The 19799-nt window shown below is 43.9% G+C and overlaps 1 protein-coding gene across 2 annotated transcripts; it reads left to right on the forward strand.

The window, feature by feature from the left end:
• The first annotated feature begins 3216 nt into the window (after positions 1 to 3216).
• Positions 3217 to 14279, forward strand: NDUFV3 (NADH:ubiquinone oxidoreductase subunit V3). 2 transcript variants are annotated; one of them, XM_010598667.3, is made up of 4 exons: positions 3217 to 3340; positions 4689 to 4806; positions 10676 to 11728; positions 14042 to 14279. In XM_010598667.3, the coding sequence occupies exons 1-4, from the start codon at positions 3293 to 3295 to the stop codon at positions 14203 to 14205; spliced, it is 1383 nt and encodes a 460-aa protein (XP_010596969.2). In that variant the 5' UTR covers positions 3217 to 3292; the 3' UTR covers positions 14206 to 14279. The 2 variants fall into 2 exon arrangements, with proteins under 2 accessions (XP_010596969.2, XP_010596970.2); XM_010598668.3 differs by lacking the exon at positions 10676 to 11728.
• Positions 14280 to 19799: the final 5520 nt, after the last annotated feature.

Genomic DNA, 19799 nt, shown 5'->3' on the forward strand with positions numbered 1-19799 from the left:
ATATTCTCTGTTTATCATGATGTTGCTTATTGGTCCAGTTGTGAGGACTTTTGTTTTCTTTACGTTGAGGTGTAATCCTCATTAGTAAATGCTTTGATCATCATCAGTAAGTGCTCTTCGATTTCAGTAAAAAAGGTTATGTCATCTGAATATCGCAGGTTGTTAATAAGTCTTTCTCTGATCCTGATGTCATGTTCTTCTTCATATAGTCCAGCTTCTTGGATTATTTGCTCAGCATATAGATGGAATAAGTATGGTGAAAGGATATAACTCTGATAGACACATTTCCTAATTTTAAACCATGCAGCATCCCCTTGTTCTTTACGAATGACTGCCTCTTGATCCATGTACAGGTTCCTCATGAGCACAATTAACTGTCCTGGAACTCCCATTCTTTGCAATGCTATCCATAATTTGTTATGATCCACACAGTCAAATGCCTTTGCATAGTCAATAAAACATCTTTCTGGTATTCTCTGCTTTCAGCCAAGATCCATCTGACATCAGTAATGATATCCTACATTCCACATCCTCTTCTGAATTCAGCTTGAATTTCTGGCTGCTTCCTGTCAATGTGCTGCTACAAACGTTTCTGATTTATCTTCAGTATAATTTTACTTGTGTATAATATTAATGATATTGTTCAATAATTTCCGCATTCTGTTTGGTCACCTTTCTTTGGAATGGGCACAAATGGATTTGTTCCAGTCAGTTGGCCAGGTAGCTGTCTTCCAAATTTCTTGGCATAGACAAGTGAGTATTTCTAGTGCTGCATCCATTTGTTGAAACATCTCAACTGATACTCTTGTCAATTCTTGGAGACTTGTTTTTCACCAATGTCTTTAGTGAAACTTGGACTTCTTCCTTCAGTACCATCAATTCTTAATCATATGCTACCCCCTGAAATGGTTGAATGTCAACCAATTCTTTCTGATACAGTGACTCTATATATTCCTTCCATCTTTTTCTGATGCTTCCTGCATTGTTCAATATTTTGCCCATAGAATCCATCAAAGTTGCAAGTCGAGGCTTGAATTTTTTTCTTCAATTCTTTCAGCCTGAGAAACGCTGAGTGTCTTCTTCTGGTTTTCTAACTCCTGGTCTCTCTAAACTTCATTGTAATACTTTACTTTGTCTTTGCAAGCTGCCCTTTGAAACCTTTTGTTCAGCTGTTTTCCTTCCTTTCGTTTTGGCTACTCTACTTCTAAATTCAAGCTGAATTTTCAGAGTCTCTTCTGACACTCATTTAGTATTTGCTTTCTTTCCTGTCTTTTTAAGGAACTTTTGCTTTCTTCATGTATGATGTCCTTAATGTCATCCCACAACTCACCTGGTAGTCCCCGATTTATAGATGTATTTGAGTTAGGAGAACCACAATGACCACGGTCCTTTATTTTTTTCTTTTTGTACATCTTATCATTAGTAATATGCACTACATACAATGTAAAAAAAAAAAAAAAAAGCAGTGGGTAATTTGCTGATGTTGTCATTCTCATGCCAAACCCCAAAGGCAAACGAAAATTAGATTCATAAAAATACTGATAATAAAAGGCAATAATAATGAAATGGAAAAAAAAAAGGAGGTATTTGACTTCCGTCAGAACCAACCTACAACAGAGTTATCAGAACAGAACCTCCGTTATACCTTAGAGACTACCTGTATTTTCACAGAATCACACCCACAAGTACAGGGGCCAGGACGTCAATACATATTTGGGGGGACACAATTCAATCTATAACACCTCCCAAGGATAAGGGTGAACTTTCCCCTAGAGTCAACAGAGATAACCTGGTGCTGAGCAAAGGATAATTTTTCTTCTTTTTTTTTCTTCATCCTTTCAAGAGAAAACACTCTCTTTTCCCACTGTTACTCTGAGAAGCATGTAACTAAGTGCCAGAAGTTGTTCCTTTGGCCTTCCAGGGTAGATGATGGCAGATTCCACAGGATTCCCTTGGTTCCAGTCGGAAATCCTCTCTCAAGCCACTTTAGTTGTGGGAGAAGAACATCTTCCCATGTAGAAGCTGGAGCTGTTCATTGTTAATGGAATATGTATGGGGCCCTAGGCATCAGCATTGGGGTGGCGGGAGGGGGCATGGTCAACAGGGGGAGAAGAAAGCTGATAACCATGTTCAATCCACAATTATGCCTGACTTTTCCAGTGAAGGCCAGGCTAGGGGGAAAAAAATCTTTGGACTAACAGTCACGAACCTTCGAGTAGAATGGAGCGTCAATGTTCAATCTAACTCTGGTACTGGCGTTATAGGTCCCGCCTGAGGCCGTGCTGCAGGTGGGCAGTGATCTGACACCCCGGCTGTAGCCAAGCAGAGGGGCTGGGTGAGTGGTGTAGATCCAGAGGAGATGGAAGGAGGACCTTAAACACACCCAAAATATAGAGGACAATCAATTATGATCAGAAATGCTAAGGCTTGGATTGTGAGGCTGTGCACCCGAGGAGATTTCAAATGTAAGGCTGACAGGTCTTCAGACAAAGATTAGACTGGACTGTAAGACATAAAATGCTACTGGTGAGTATTGTGCTTCTTGGCTCAAGTAGATAAAAAAATACATGAGACTAAGAGGGCCGCTCCTGCCTGGAGATGAGATGAGAAGGCAAAAGGGGACAGGAGCTGGTTGAATGGACGCAGGAAGACTCAGGGTGAAAAGAAGTGTGCTGTCTCATTACAGGGAGAGCAGCTAGGGTCACATAACAATGTGTATGTAAACTTTTGTATGAGAAACTGACTTGAACTGTAAACTTTCACTTAAGGCACATTAAAAAAAAAAAAAGAAAAAATACAGGTTAAAAGAAATGTGAGGCTGAGAAGGCAGAGGCAAAGAGGCGAGAAGCAGTCACGGGGATCACTCAGGCGCGCCATCCGCAGACTCTGAGAACACGGTAAAATCCCCTCGGTGTTTACTCGAGATCTCCACTACCCTCACTCTGAGACGGTGCATACTCTCCTGGCAGACAAGCCCTGCCCTCTTTGTCCCCCTAGGTCGGGACCTTCAGGGGCGGACCCATTTCGCGTCCCTGCTTGTGATTGGGGCCCTCGGCCAAGGGGCGGGGCCTCGAGGCGCAGCGCTGGGAGCCCGGGGGCAGGCGTGGCTGTGCGCGCAGACGCTCGCTCCCCGGCCTGGCAAGTCATTCGCCTCGTTTTGCTGCCGTCTCTGCTTGTGATTGGCGGCCGGGACAAAGGGGCGGGGCCTAGGGGAGGTGGTGCGCGCGCAGAGCTGGCGTCTTTGCCCCGTGCGACCTCGGCCGTGTACCTAGCCCGCCCCAGTGTTACAGCCATGGCTCCCCCTCTTCTGCTGCGGCAAGGACTGGCTGGGGCGCTGAAGGTAAAGGAGGAGCCGGGCAGGGCAGGGAGGCCAGGGTCCACGAAGAGGCGGGGACGGTGCGCGGCGTCGGCCGGGCCCGGGTTGGCCGGCCGGTCCAGACCGCTGACCCCTGGGCCGAGGAGGAGGAAGCCGAGCCGGCCCCCGGGCGCAGGCGGCCTTGAGGCCTGGCCGGCGCCGGCCAGCGGCCCTTGGGGTGCACCTGTGCCGCGGCCCCGTGCTACTCCCGGCGACCTCCGCTCCGGTCACCTGGCGGGACACCGGCTCGTCCCGGGGGACGCCCGCGCGCTCCGCCGCTCCCAGGCCCGAGGCCGGGCACGCGCCGTGGAAGGGGCAACACCTGCGCAGTGGCGTCCACCTCCGGCAGGTGCCCGGCTCACCTGGGGAGACTTTGGGGGGCCGGAGTTACCCCAGGTGGCGCTGCCGGGCAGCAGGGGCGGACGAGCGCGGTACGGCCATGACTCCAGCCAGTATCTCACGGTTTCTCCGAGTACAGCAGCTTCATTTCTTAAGAGAGGGAGTGAGGGAAGTTTTAGGTACCTGTTTGACCCGGTAACTTCCCTGGCAGCCTTTGGGAAGCCGGCTCACACTGCCTGACCTGTAAAAAGGGAGGGAAAGAAAGAGGCTTTTTCCGTATACAAAACGCTAGAGCCGGTTAGCTTTTTATAACTGAAAGGGACTCTCAGTGCAAAAGTCTTCACTTTTCGTTGCAAAATAATTTAAAGTGCAGATGAGAAAAAAAAAACAGAGTCCACTATTTACTCATTGAAGTATCTAATTCCAAACTTTTTTTCCCACTTTTGTATGTCCAGATACACATGCTTACAGGCATAAACATGAAGATGTGTTTTTACGGTCACACGTGTATGCCACAGGTCTCTGTTACCTACGTTCAGCCTCTAGAACAGTGCTCGGCACATAAAGACCTTAGAAAATACACACTGAGTGTCTTAACGCTTTATATCGCGCGTTTCCACTTACGTCGTGTGCACTTTCGAAGCAATTACCCAGCTACGTAACTTTTAACGGCTGAGTAGTATTTCTTCTACTTTCTAAGTATAGAAAAAACATTTTACAAAAAAACAGACCAACGAAATAGAGTATTTTGTAGGTTAATAAATAACTGGAGATGAGTAAAAAGTATGTGTAGAAGAAACCTGGTAGGAAAAGTACCCAAATGTTAACAGTGACTGTCTTTGAATGCAAGTGTTTTGTGTCAGCTTTTCGTCATACACATATGTTGGGAAAATTGTAATAACCATTAAATATGTCGTTTGAATGGAAAACAATAGTAATAGCTGTTCTCACCGGTGTTGCTCTAAAATGTCCGTATTTGTCATTCTCTTGTCAGACTGGGCTCCAAGCAGGGTTGCTTCGAGGACTTGCTTCTACGATTCCTCTGTCTGCAGAATCGGGAAAGAGTGAAAAGGGCCTGCCACCAAATCCCAAGAAGCAGAGTAAACCAAAACGTAAGATTCTAATGTTGGTAACAAGCGCGAGAAAATGCAGAGTCAGTCAGTCGGTCAGCCTCCCAGTCTGGAAAGGAGTTGTACCAGCTGCGTGACTTGGGGCTCACACAGCGCCCAGGTCTAACAGATTTTAGACCCAGCACGTCACAAATGTAATAGTCTTTGACTCATAATTTAGCCCGAACTGAGTCTTTCTGTGTTTTCTAAATGCCAAACTATAACATGGAACAAGTGATGCAGGGTATAAAGGCCATATGGCATTTAACCATAACCAAACCAGTTGTCATCAAGTCGACTCGTGGCATCTATGTGTTTCAGAGTAGAACAGCTCCATAGGGTTTTCGGTGGCTGATTTTTTGGAAGTAGATTGCCAGGCCTTCTTCCGGTGCTCCTCTACCCCAAAGAAGCCAAACCCATTGCTGTCGAGTCAATTCTGACTCATAGCAACCCTATAGGACAGAGTAAAACTGCCCATAGGGTTTCCAGGGAGCGGTTCCTGCAATTGAACTGCCAACCTTTTTGATTTAACCACTGTGCCACCAGGGGTCCAGAGCACCTCTAGGTGGACTCAAATCACCAACCTTCCAAGCATGTTAACTCTTTGCATTACCTGATCATCCCAAACCCATTGTGCTCGTGTCAGTTCCAACTTGTATTGACCCTATGAACCAAAAGGTCGGCAGTTTGAATCCACCAGCCGCTCTTTGGAAACCGTATAGGGTCTGCTCTGTCCTATAGGGTCGCTACGAGTCTGTGAGTTGCATAACTTAGGGACTCTGTGTGGCCCTAATGGGGTCTTGTGCTAGTAGGGGTGGATGTGAATCCCACCTTGCTTTTCCTCCGATTTCGACTTTGTCAGCGTCTCTGAGATGCCTCTGTGATTTCCCACCCTTTGCTCGGTCACAATCCGGGATTACAGGCGTCCTTTTATGAGCTTAGGGAGAGGGAGTTAGGCGCAGGCAATTTTCCATCCAGACTCACTTTGATGATGCGTGATGTCTGATCTGTTTCCAGCTCTTTCCACAGTCATTTTGACTTTTTATCACCGGGTTTTTTACCTTTTTTTTTTTTTTTTCCCTGAATTCCAATGGAGAATATTCTCATTAGAGGGAGATGGGAACTCTAGCAGTGTATTTTAAATGTTTCTGAGAATTATTTTCTACTCCTTGCTGTTAGTTATTGACCATGATCCAAGTCCATTGCTTTAGTCTTACTTAATGGAACCTTAGCTAACTCTTGAGAGAATATTTGTGCAGTCTCTTTGTAAATCTTAGTCTTCATATGGGGTTTTAGAATGATTCATATTTGGTTTTATTTTCATGAAAATAACATTTGGTCCGTTTGAATACTTGAAAGTATTTAGATTCTGTGGTTTTTGCCCCTTGTTCTGCACGCAAGAACATCCCTAGATTATCTGTCGGTGGGTTGTTGAGAGTCCCAGCCCCCAGACCCCTTTCACGCCCTCTCAAAGGCACCATCCTGGTGGCCTCCAATGTGGTGGAAAGATTATTTAATTCTGTACTTCTCCATTGTCTTCACGTCCAGTTTGCTTCTGTTTTTTTTTTTTTTTCCTTTTTCATTCGCCCATTAATATTTCAATATGTATCTTAAACATAATGACTCTCTTTCTTTAAAAACATGACCATAATACCATTATCCCACTGAAAAATGAACATTAATTCCTTAATATCATCAATTGTTACCTGGCCTGTTTTTTGATAATCTTTTAATGTTTATCAAGAAAAAGTGAATTTCTGTATCATACATGGCATATTTTCGGCATTGTTGTAAGGTTTACTTGTGAATAATTTGTTGAATTTTGTTACATTATTCTCCCCCTTGGTGAACTTTAATCGTATCTACAGTCCTGCTTCATTGCAGATCTCTTTGATTACATGATTATTTGATGTTGCAGGTGTATGAATTTGCATTAAATGGATTTTAAAATATCACAGCAGAGCCCAAGGTTCCCTGTCACCCTATGGAAATGTACTCGAGTGGCAACAGGATGCTGCATCCTGCGGCAGTTTTGTGTGCAGTTGTGGGAGGAGAACACTGAGCTTGAAGTTGGCCTGGGCTGTTGACTAGCTTCTGCCCCTGAGCGTGGCCAGCGCTTCAGGCCTCGGAGCCTTGGTTCCTTTGTGCTGGAGTAGGGACAGTGTAGGCTGACTAGGAGGAGACCTGTGTACGTGCTCTGTACAGTGCACGGCGCACTAATTGTCTATAGCACACTTTACCTTTGTAGGGTGTAATTTAAAAAATCTTTCCAAAAAAAGGAAATGATGCTTCTGTAGTGGAGATGTGCAGGCGTTTGTGTTTCCCCTAATTGTTAGTGATTGGCGAGTGCCTTCACCTCCTGATGGGAAACTGCCAGGTGAGAACCCCTCTCAGCTATGGGTGGCTTGGGAAGCTCTAGTGGAAGCCTCCCATCTTAGTCATCTTGTGCTGCTATAACAGAAATACCACAAGTGGGTGGCTTCAACATACAGAAGTTTATTTTCTTACATTCTAGTAGGCTAGAAGTCCAAATTCAGAGCTCCAGGGGACAGCTATCTCTCTCTCTTGGCTCTGGAGGAAGGTCCTTGTCATCAATCTCCTCCTTGACTGGAGGCTTCTCAGTGCAGGGACCCCAGGTCCAAAGGACACACTCTTCTCCTGGCACTACTTTCTTGATGGTATGAGGTTCCCCTGTCTCTCTACATGCTTCTGTCTTTTATATGTCAAAAGAGATTGGCTCAAGACACAATCCAATCTTGTAGATTGAGTCCTGCCTCATCAACATAACTGCTGCTGATGCTGTGTCATCGACATCACAGAGATAGGATTTACAACAAATAAAATCACATCAAATGACAAAATGGTGCATAGTCACACAATACTGGGAATCATGACCTAGCCAAATTGACAGATATTTGGGGGGTGGGGGGCACAATTCAGTCCCTGACACCTCCTGTCTGTAAATGGGAACATCCTCAGTGCTCGCCTTGGGGCCACATCTCTGGTCAGAGGGCCTGCCATCAGGGGCAGGACCCCAGGGTTCCGTTTGGGATTCCAGCTCTTTGGAGCACATGCTTCCTTCCCGGGAAAAGAGGCCGGCTTGATCTCAGAAGCCCGGTGTTCTCACAGGTGCACCTGCTGGGAGAACCACCTGGCTTCCCCGCATTTGTTGATCTCTTAAACCCAGGGTCTAGGCTCCGTTTTGCTACTATCAGTAATACTTTGTTGACTAAATAATCTCTGCATAGCTATTTAAAGATTATGTCAGGAAGCCACAGTTAATTATCTATTTCAAGTCTTCATTTCAGTTTTAAAAGTGAGCAGTCTCTGGAAATAGGGATTTGATATATTTAATTATAGGAAACAGTGCCAGACACTGTTGTAAGCACTTCCCATATATGACATGGCCGCCCACAAACAACGCCGAGCAGATGCTCTTACTGTCCCCATTTGATAGATGGGGCAGTGGAGCTGCAGAGAGACTAGCAAGCTGCCCAGGGTCACACAGACTGCAGATGTTAACGCCGGATTTGCACCCAGGCAACCAGGCTCCAGAGTCCATGTTTTAATCCGTATGCCGTCTTGCCCTGAAAAATCTTGATTCTTATGCATTCGTTTAAAAAAAAAAAGTCACAACCTTGTAACAGAACTTTTAAATTACCATTTAACAATTGAATAGCTATATTCTTTCATGTTATTTTTAAATGTACCTCTGTTTCTGAATGTGCTTTGTTTCTGAAATTTAGTTTTCATGACATTGACAAAATACGGAAATATTTTAAGGTTGCTGATCTATTTCCAACACCATCGCCATGTCTGTTTTGGCTCTGGGGACCACTAAAAGTTCGGTCATGCTTTTCAACAGAGCAGAAAAGAGATTTATGAAATTTAAGTTCTATTCTGAGAGGAGGTAAAGAAGCAGTAAGGAGAAGTGCCTTTCTCTGTGCCGTTTCCTAGTGTTTGTAGACCTCTGGTGGCACAGAGGCTAGCACTGGCTGACTGAAAAGTCAGTGACAGGTACCGGTGCTTCCAATGGGCTCATTCCGGTTCGACCCCCTGCTGAGAATTTGCCTTGTACGGAAGAATCACTTGGAGATCTTGTTAAGATGTAGATTCTGATTCAGTATATCTAAGGTGGAAATGCACATTCTCAACAGGGGTCAAACAGGAATGAACTGGTTCAAAGCCTTGGTTTGAACCCACAGGCCGCTCCATGGGAGAAAGATGTGGCACTCTGCTTTCATAAAGATTACAACCTTGGAAACCCTATGGGGCCGTTCAGCTTTGTCCTGTAGGGTCCCTGTGTGTCAGGAATCTGCTCCCCACCTGTGGGATGAGAATTTTAGGTAGGCTCTTAGATGGTCTCTGAGAGTAGGAATAGCCCCTGAAATTCCCCATCTAATGCTGTGAGCTATGCCTACTCAGACTAGTCTTACTTAAGTAGTGTCACGTTTCGTTATATTTGTCTTTCAAGGGAAGTCACCATCGAACTAAAACATTATGAGAATATATTGGCATCCTACTTCTAGACAAATGCCTTAGTGAAAATAAATAGGCAGAGGCTTCTTACACACAGACTGTGAGCCATTTTTCCTTGATAGGATAGCGTTCTCTTCCAGGTGACATCGTTTCTGTGCTATGAGATGCAGACTTGGCGTGGACACTGTTGCTTTGGTACAGCAGGTACTTGTGGTTGTGACAGATCACCAAGGCAAGCTTCCTTCCTGGGTCAGCAGAAGGAGGCCAGGCCTGTGCTGCAGAGGCTCAAAAACTGGCCTCTCAGTAAAGAGCAAAGCGCATTTAAATTACTTAGTCTTTCCAGTGGATGTTCCCAGTACCGTAGCATGACCGAAAGAAACTTTAAACCATCCTTATTTTGTGTGATAGACAAAGGTTTCCTTTTCAACCAATTTCTAAATTATATAATTTTCAATCGAATTTTTTTCACTAGATAATATAGGGGGTCAACCTATAATATTGTTTAATAACTCTTGTAAAAATTTTAAAATCCACAACAGATTCTAGAAGAATCAGCTATTTTAACTACTCTCTTGTTTACCGTGCTGTCAGAGCTTGGGTGTCTCCCTGTGAGTTCTAGGTTCCACTTGCATCAGCACCCGCCCTGGGGGTGTCGCAATGCAGATTCCAGGGCCGGACCAGCACCCTGTTGTAGACTTTTTGGTATTGCAATAGTTTTGTTTTTCCTGACGGAAGAAATCCCCAAATGACTTGTGTGGTTTTGAAGGATTTATCTTCCTCCCGAGGGCACTTTTGCCTCAGCTACATTATTCCTCTCCTACCTACCCCCGCCCGACACACACATGTGCCCACCCCATGCCCTCTCAGACTGTCGTCCCTACTTTTGACCGAAAACATTTTCCTTGCTGCTCGGTTCAGAAAGTGTAGGTTCATCCAAAATGGTTAACTTTTTTAGTATTTGAGATATTCCAGGGCTTTTTTTTTTTTTTTTTTTAGGAGTTTAAGGAATTATACATTAGTGTAACATACTCATGTGAGAATATCTTTCTATCATAGTTGAATTTGTCTCACATTTGGGTAAAATAGTAGTTTAGAAATAATCATCAAAGAAGCCGTTGTGAAATATGGAAACATCTCATACCAATATTCCTGTTGGTACCAAGCCACGTTTTTAAATGTTTACAAAGAAAAATACCTACGTTCCTTGCTATGTTCTCTCTCACGTGGTTCGACTTTCACTGAAGAGTGGATTTCTGGAGGAGGTTTCTTAGGATGAGTTCACTGAAGGCAGATAAATGACAAGCTGAGGGTAATGAAATGTCTGTGACTATGATGAGTTTAGGTTGTTTTATCAAGTGTTAGAAATAACGTTCCTCTTTATGCCATTTCCTAGATGTAGTGGAACCAAAGGCGAGGGGCAAGCTCCTAGCCTCCCACCCAGCAGCTGGACTGTCTAAAAAGCCCTCTCCACCCAGTTCTTACCCGTCAGTTGTGAATAAAGGCGACATGGTAGCTAGTCCTGACCCTGATGACCTCACACTGCTCACAGATGACGGGGGGCCGAGATTTCTGGCAAGGAAGACTTTGGTAGAGTTTCCTCAGAAAGTTGCTTCTCCATTCAGAAAGCAGGCTTCTGATTTAGGAACTCAGCAGGGACGCAGGACAGCGGCTGAGGATTCGTCTTCGTCTTCATCTTCGTCCAGCGACTCTGATTCAGAGTCTGAGGAAGAGGAGGATGTCTCAGAAGTTGGTCCTCGAGTGGCAAGCAAAGCCCAAGGAAAGTTTCCAAAATCCAAGGCTTCCTTTGAAGACAGAACCCCCAAAATTGTGATAGCGGCTAAAGAGGAGACCTGGTCCCAGACGCCACATACGGACAGCACATATCCAGAGAAACCCCGTCAGCCAGAGAAGAAAACAGCGCCCCAGGCAGAAGTGGGTGAAGGTGTTATGAAGCAATATGTTAAAGAAAAACAATCGCAAAAAGTATTTAGAGTGAATGAAATGGATAAAAAAAGCCAAAAACCAGGCGAACTGAAACACAGCTTACCTGACCACACAGATTCGGGATCATCTGTACCACCAAGCCCAGTGCTGATGCCACTGGCAGAAGAAACAGGGGCAGAAAGACAGCTGCACGCAGCACCTCCTGAGACCAGGGGAAAAAACATGGAGGAGGAGCAAGTGCCAGAACCGAAAGGGCAGGAGGCTTCTCCCTACTCCAGAAAAGAGGATTTGAGGAAGCAGGTGGCTGTAGGGAACATGAAGGCAGCTCCTCAGACTAAAGAAGTAGTTTTGGAAGATCGGGTACCTGTAGGAAGTGTGAGGACGGTTCCTGCTCAGAACCAAGACGTTTCCAGTGAAAAGATCCCAGCACTAACCCTTGAGGAAAAGGGCGAAATAAGTCAAGACTCCGCAACTCAACTGGAAGACCCAGACAACATACAGGGTATATACCTTAACTTACGCTTGAGAGCTTTTCTTGGTCTTTTAGGGGGTGGCCAGGAGATACCTTAACTAATGGTTGAGAGCTTTTCTTGGTCCTCTCTGGGGTGGTTAGACTCTAAAGACTTATTTTTAGCATCTGTCTGATTATATAGGAGCATTGCAGTGAGTCAGATTTTTCTGTAATAGAAACGTGACTTATCACACTGTCTCAAATAAGCAGGGAGGCATATCTTAGTTGCGAAGGATGTGCATCTTTACACACCAAACCCCTAAAACCTTTTAAATTTGTTTTAAAATGAAAGAGTATGCCCTTGGCTCTCTTGGTTGTTTCTCGGCCAGTATAATTTTCGAAAGCTGGTAGTCTAACACCATCACCCTTAGCTTTTGAAGGTGTCCAGGTGCTCATTTCATGAACTTGCGGTGTATTGCCCCATGTGAGGAAGGCGGAGTCTCCTGGTTAACTAAATTGAAGAACAATAGTTACACCTGGTATTATTATAGTCTTCAGGTGAGCGAAACTAGATTTTGACTATAATTTAGCTTCCTAGAGCTCAGCTGCTAACCAAAAGGTCAGCAGTTCTAAACCACCAGCTGCTCCTTAGAAATCCTATGGGGCAGTTCTCTATCCTATAGGGTCACCATGAGTCGGAATCGACTTGGCGGCAGTGGATTTAGTTTGTTTTGGGTTTTGTGCATAAGGGAAAACGGGCAGTTGAGGAATTAGAATAGCAAGTGTTATCCACAGGCAGCCATGGATGGCTTAAGTGTCCTTGTCACTGGGCAGCAGGTCTACCACTGACTCAGCTGAACCACACAGTGGGCTGCTATTGTTTTTTATGATGAATTCTTACAAAGGGCTTTTTTTGTTTCCGTGGATTTTTAAAGGGGAACAGTGTTGATTCCTGTTGTTACCATCTTCTTGAACCTTATAAAATGTAATGTGCTTTACGTGGGTCCTGGCAAACGTGGATGGCGCTCTTCCATTTTAGACTCTGCCTCCTCAAGACTTCTTTAAACTGCATCATGGCTAACGCGTCTAGCTCCTTCTTGTGCCTGCTCTTCTGTTGGAAGCCTCTCCCTTGCCTCGTGTACTTTACCTGGCCTGTTAATGTAACCGTTTGCAGTGTGTCTACAGAATTTGTGTTTTCTTCCCTCCCCATTTTTATCCTCTTTCATTAGTATGCACAGTCCCAGCGCTTGCCCGACTTCTCAAGGCTCTGAGACCTGCCTTTCCTGCTGCTGCTGTTCCCAGTCATTGTGTTCTGAGTGGGAGAGAAAAACCAAAGCCTTCAGGATAAAACACACAGAATCTGGGGGTTCCAAAGTATAAAACTTGTGGGGGGAAAAGCTTCCAATTCTTCATGAATGTGTTACTTAATTTTTTGTGGATGTATTATTTTCAAATATCCTCTTTCCCCTTGGAAAGGCTAAAGAAGACAACCAAGAGTGCAGCCCGTGTTACAGGGGCCCTGTCTGTGCGGTGTAGACTCTGAGGTCCACCAAGCAGACCTCCCGCCCCCAGTCACCTGGTTTTCGGGGGTTTTTTTAATAATTTATTTTGTTGTTGTCATCGTTGAAAATACAGCAAAAACACATACCCAATTCAAGTTTCTACGCGTCAGCTACCTGATTTTTTTGTCTTCCAGGTAGATTAGTTTTTTAATGAGTTTTCTAAATCCATGGCTTCCTTCAGGCATCCCCTCCCCCATATAAGGTATAATATGGTCTGGTTGGAAGGCGCACCACCACATTGAAGATATTCTAATTGGTGAGATTGGGAAAATGTCAGCTTTCCAGAGAAGACAACATTGTTGCTCCACACAACTAAAAAGTCAGAATTTTTCTAATTTTTTTCTGTCTATAGAACCGGAAGGCTCATTTAGTTTCTACTTCTGAAAATGTTCTTGTATAAATGGCTGATTTCTATTATAGACAGATTTCTAATAGATCTCATTTTTTTCCTGCATCTTTAAGTGACCTGAAAGTTCCTCCATAATTGTTCAACAGAGGTTAAAAATTCTGACAAGCCCTAGGCCTAGAAGTGTACAAAGATGTTAAGACACTTCAAAATAACTTTCATTTCTTAAATTGCTAAGGGTGTCTGTTTTAAAACACCTGTTGAACTAATACCTTTATTCTGCTCGTGAAGATTCTGTTGCTTTCCTAGGCTTCACTCTCCTAATGTGACAAGTTATTCACTCCAAAAAAAAAGATAGGGTTTAAGACAAGTGCTTGGTCTGTGAGCACTGTGTGCAAGCTAACTTACAAAGAACTTTCTGTCTCTGTTCTCATGTGCTGCGTATTTCCTCCACAGAGACTGAGCAAGCAGCAGCACCTGCCAGCCCGTCTGACACCACCACCTACAAGAACCTCCAGCACCACGACTACAATGCGTACACCTTCATAGATCTGAACCTAGAGCTGTCGAAATTCAGAATGCCTCAGCCTTCATCAGGACGGGAGTCACCACGACACTGAGAGCTCAGAGCTCAAAGATTATACCTTGTCTTTGCTGCTTTCTTGCTGCACAAATAAAATCTGCTCCGCAGTCAGGAGGCCTTTGTGTATAATTAGCTGACCTTCCACGCCTCTTACAGAGCATGGTCAGTTAGCAACTGTACTATTGCTTACTTATTCAACATATGTTTAGAAATACCTGCTATGTGCAAGGAGTTATTCCATAATTATAAAGTTATGCCTAACTGGACAAATCCGTAAAATTAGAGAATTCTAAGTGCTTTGCAGTGGTGTGGTGCTACTGCGTTGAGCCCTAGTCAGTTTAGTGATGATCTGACTTACTAACTAGGTGTTGATAGATATAATGGTGACTTCTTGAAATCGGCTAGACAGCACCAGGTTTTCTAATTTTCAGGATCTAGTTCCAGATAAATTAGAGATGGAAGTTTTACTTTAAGTAACTAATGTGTGACAAAGGAATAGCATTATACCTTCCTTTTTTTTTTTTTTTAATTACTATCATGGAACAGAATCACCTTTATTCGCCTGTATTACGTATTTGGTGTAAAACTCGGGAAGTTTTCGGTGGCTCATTAGGGAGGGGTGAAAACTTTGCTCCTGTGGCCACGTGAAGCCTAAACTCATTTAGCTGTTGAGGATTTCTGAATTGCCTGAATGACCTTCTATCACTTGTGATAATTTGGGGACGTATAATTATGTTGCCTATTGCAGAGTAAGCAGGCTTCAGTGCATCACAGGGTGTCTATGCACCGCGTCCCCAGTGGGGACATGTTAGTCTGATGTTGAGAAACTGACAAATAGTAAGGGCTTCCTTTTGCTGGTGAGTTACATGTAATTATTATAGAGTTATGTGAGTTGAGATACAATACCTGGACCCATTCGTCCGAGGTGATGTGTTATGGCCAAAAATAGAAATGGTTAGTGTACGAAAACATGATATTTTTTCTTCATGTTTTGCTTAATTTTGTTGTCTGACTTGTGTCAAAACTTGTTGAATTTTGGTCTTTGGCCTCTAGTCAGCTTATTTACAGCAGACTCATTATAGTGTGTTTGTAACTTTTGATTCACATTTCTAATCCTGCATTTCTTAAAAACAGTCCAAGTCAGAGTACCAAAACGGGAAACAGCATGGAATTGAAAACTAGTGAGCATCTGCCTCAGGTTTTGTTACTACCCAAGGGGCTTAGCAACTCAGCAAGATTTTTCTAATCACATTTTTTATTACCAAAGTAATAAAACCACATTACCAAAAAGTAAGGAAATGGAAAATAATAAAATTAGCTAAAACCCAGTACTCAAACTCAACCACTATTCACATTTTAAATGCCCTACTATTTTGCCATGGTCGTTTTAGTGAGGTTTAAGGGTTGGTGTACATACAGTTCTCTGGCCTGCCTGTCATTGATAACCTGCTTCCCAGACAGGCCCTGCATGGGGGCATGAAGCCACAGACTGTGTTTCCTTGGGCCACTCATGCCACATAGAATGACTTTTTATGTATTAGAATGAATATGAATATATTTTAATTTGTATGTGTTTTTAAGGTACATTATGAGATGTGCATAAAAATTTTCTCTTGGAGCCATTCCAGTTGGGCTAGTCTTCCAGTCTCCCAGGGAGCTTGGTTTTGTCTCTGCCAGGGAAGAAAAGGCTTGGGAGCGGTGATGAAGCCAGGTGCTGCTCTGCATTTTATAATCCTCATTGCTGATGACTCCTTCGTGTGCCATCTGCTGGAGATGCCATTGTTACCCACCAAGTCTTTGTGGATCTACAAGACTTCTAATGTTCTCTTTCAAAGAGTGCTGCGAGAAACATCTGTGTGACTTTAACGTATTTTGTATTATTTCCTAAGACAGATTTCCAGAAACTGATCCGATGAGTCACAGGGAATGAAGATGTTTACTGCTTGCATTTCTACTAGATTTTGAAACTAGTTTTATACCTCTAAGTAAAACAAGATAATTATTTTACCACCTTTTATATATTTCATATCAGCTAAACTCTGGCATCTTTCTAGGTGTTTGTTCTCTTCTACCTGTTACAAATACCCTTGGACAATTGCTTGTAAATCCTAAACCCAGCCCTTACTTACTGTGGATTTGTCTTAGGCTGGGTTCTCTAGAGGAGCAAACCATTGAAGGGTGTATAAATATAGAGAGATTCCAAGGAAATGTCTCAGCCAGTTGTGGAGGCTGGAAATTCCCAAATCCTTGGGGCAAACATCAGGCTGGAGGCTTCTGACTGACTGCATTGTAGGGGCTGACAAACCCAAAATTGGTAGGTCAGATGCCATGCTGCTGGCTCACAGAGGTGTGTGAGTGGCAAATCTCAAAATCGGCAAGTCAGTTGCTAGGCTGCTGGCTCACGTCCCAAGAACTGGAGGTCAGAGGATGCCAAGTTGGATGCCCAGTTCAGAGAGAGCAAGCTACACCAGAACATTTATATGTATTGGATGCAGGCCACACCTTCAAGGAAACTCCCGTTTCAGCTGGTTGATCACATAAGATCACAAAATGGAGGACGATTACCCAGTATCTGCCGAACCGCTGAGAATCATGGCCTAGCCAACTTGACACATAACCTTAGCCATCACAGTCCACCCATTGTCAGCGTGGCACATGTACACATCTCCTTAAACCATACATAATCTCTAAATAAAAATTATAAAGTCATACTCGAACCTAACATGATACAGCTAATGTGTACAACTGAAAGCGCTTGAGCCCCATTTACACCATATACTTTATAATAAGTAATGGAATAGGGGAAGGAAGAAAACAAAGATATTTGCAATAGGTATATATACACACACTCATACACGTAAAACAAGTGAGGTATACTGAGAACAATTATAGTCCTCATTTCTGCAAGTGGTCACGTGGTGGTAGCTGGTATTTAGAGCTGCCGCTTTTTTTTTTTTTTTTCTTCTTCCACCACCCATTCTGTATTCCCCTTGCCCTCATCAAGCACGTCAACTGGTCATGGTTCTTTGCCTGGTGTGACCCAAACTTTCATTCCTGAAAGGTCTGGGCCACTAGACGTGGCAGAATTGGGTTGCAATAGTTTTCCAGAGTAGAACTGTCCTATAGGGTCCCTGTGATTGGAATCAACTCTACAGCAATGGTTCCCCCACCCACCCACCCAGGGAGGGACAGTTCAAGATGGCTTCCACTTGGTTTTTCCTACCATAATAACCCTTACTCCACATGTAGGGGATACAATGTGGGGGTTCTGCCAGTTGCTGAGAACGTCTGTTCCAATTATTCAGGAACTGGGGAAATCACTACAGGATGAGTTCGGGGGCCTGTTGGACTCACTGTGAGACTGACCTGAGCTGAGACTCCATTAATAACCTGACCTCCATACACCACACTCTAATTGGTGGACCACAGTGATGTTTTGGGTCTCATGGAATTAGTGTCAGTTCAGATTCAGTAGCCAGTAATCAGCAAAAAGTCTATTTCCTTTTCCCAAATGGACAATCACTTTAGCGAAGGGCCGTAGATCCCTTTGGGGAAGGCTAGGAGAAAGATTTAACAGTATAAAATTTCGGCAATGTAGTGGGGTACTTCCTCAAGCGGACCAAGCCTCCCCTTCATTCAAGAGGTTGTGGCTCTGTAAACTGGCTCAAGTCGGGGAATTAATGAAGGGTCATGACTCTCTGTTCTGGCAGTTCAAGTTAGACTTCTGTTCACTGACCTAGAATTCTGATACAGATCAATATTTAGTATATTTCCCATCTATTTCACTCCTAGGTTAACTAAGTAGACAACACCATAAGTCTGTATGAGTCAGACTATTCTGATTACTGCTTTGACTCTGCTGTCTGTTAAGGTAACCATGCCACCTGGTCTTTGTCAACTGAGTGCCACAACCTGGCCCCTACCCCCACAGGGTCCGATCAGCCCCATTGTAGTTAGGTGTCTTAATTCCGTTAGGGCAGTTCCCACTGTCAAATCAGACTTACATAAAACAGCAATCACAGCAGTCTTCAAATTCGTTCCTTGCCATTGTGGTAAAAGGTGTGTCCTCTGGGCACTCTATGTGTGAATGTGTAGGTCTAACCTGATAAATCCACTCTAACATGGCAATTTCCCTAAGTCGTTTGATACCCTCTACCGTATACCAAGGCAGGCCTGGCATTTCAGCTTGATTTAGTGTAGGCCATCACTTAATCCAAGCTTCACTGGAGCAACCAAATAAACTATTAGATCCTTTCTAACATCTCGAACTAAAACATTCAATGAATAATCTGTGCTATAGGGTCGCTATGAGTCGGAATCGACTCGACGGCAGTGGGTTTGGTTTTTTGAATGGGCCCATATCAATAAACTCAGACTGAATTCGACTTTATGTTCTTGTGCCGTTATCCCACACCATTAATCGCCATTCCTACACATATTCCCCAGGTTTCTGTTTGTATATATTAGAAAAATCAAACAGTTCTTTTGGAATGTAGTGTACCTCCTCCTGGGTCATACTTTGTACTTCATGTCTTGAGGCTCGCTGGGAATTAAGTCTAGTTTTTTTTATAGATCTAGAAGCAAAAAAAAGATGGTGGAGTTGAGTCCTGGGGACATTTAGCAATACCTTGTAAGACATTTGCCCCAGGTGATCCCCCAGACAGTGCCCCAGGTACTGCCCCAGGTAATATCTCTGATGAAGACATTTCAGGCACAGCTGGATTATTCTCATCAGGTGCTGATGGAGGGATAATGGTTTTACTGGGAAGGATGGCTCAGCAGACAAAGATGGAATAATCTCTTCAGATGGGAGTAAGCTGGCTGCTTCTGTTGGCAGAGTGATTCAACAGTATCCAGGGGCTCAGCTTCCTTATTATCTGCTTACAAGTCCGCATCCTAAGTTTCAGAATCCTATTTTTTCTGATCAGTACTCTCACGTTAACTTCAGACACCGTCCAAGTTTGGGAATTCAGTTGGTGTTGTAATTCTGCCACTCCTATAAGACTCTGAGTTTGGTTTTCAGCAACATCAGCTGTGTTACTACGAGCAATAAGGGCACAAGTGGCAACTTTGAGATTGTTTATGTGGTGCTTGAGCCGTGACTCTGAAGCCCTGAGCTCATCTCTTTCACCACTTTTTCCAGCAAAAGCTGGACTAACAAATCAGCCTCTCTATACTTCTCATTCTGACAAAATTGTAGAATAGTATCAAATATGCAGTCACCCAGAGCCTTGATTCTCTCAAATATTTGATTGATTGGTGGTGATATTTTGCATATTTCTATTGCCACCTCATGCTGTGGATTAGCAGTGAAGTATACACACGCATACACACACACACACACGTACACACAGAGAGAGAGAGTTATTTCAAAGAAATGGCTCATGCAGTTGTGGAGTCAAGCAAGTCCCAAATCTGCATCAGACATCCAGCTGGAGGCTTCTCCTGATTCACACGGTTGCAGAGGCTGATAAGCCCAAAATTGGTGGTCAGATGACACAAGAACCAGAGGTCAGAGGATAATGAGTTGGATGTATGATTCAGAGAGAGTGAGGTTTGCCAGAACATCTATATATTTTGTATGTAGGCCACACCCCAAAGGAAACTCCCTTTTCAACTGATTGGTTGCTT

The sequence above is a fragment of the Loxodonta africana genome, chromosome 2, assembly GCF_030014295.1.
Source record: "Loxodonta africana isolate mLoxAfr1 chromosome 2, mLoxAfr1.hap2, whole genome shotgun sequence".
NCBI lineage: Eukaryota > Metazoa > Chordata > Mammalia > Proboscidea > Elephantidae > Loxodonta > Loxodonta africana.

Excerpts from the sequence above, each read along its gene's own strand:
- NDUFV3 (XM_010598667.3), top strand. The coding sequence starts at position 3,293 with ATGGCTCCCCCTCTTCTGCTGCGGCAAGGACTGGCTGGGGCGCTGAAG. Across the intron at positions 4,807-10,675 it reads GAAGCAGAGTAAACCAAAAC|ATGTAGTGGAACCAAAGGCG; the intron begins GTAAGATTCTAA and ends GCCATTTCCTAG. Across the intron at positions 11,729-14,041 it reads AGACCCAGACAACATACAGG|AGACTGAGCAAGCAGCAGCA; the intron begins GTATATACCTTA and ends TTTCCTCCACAG.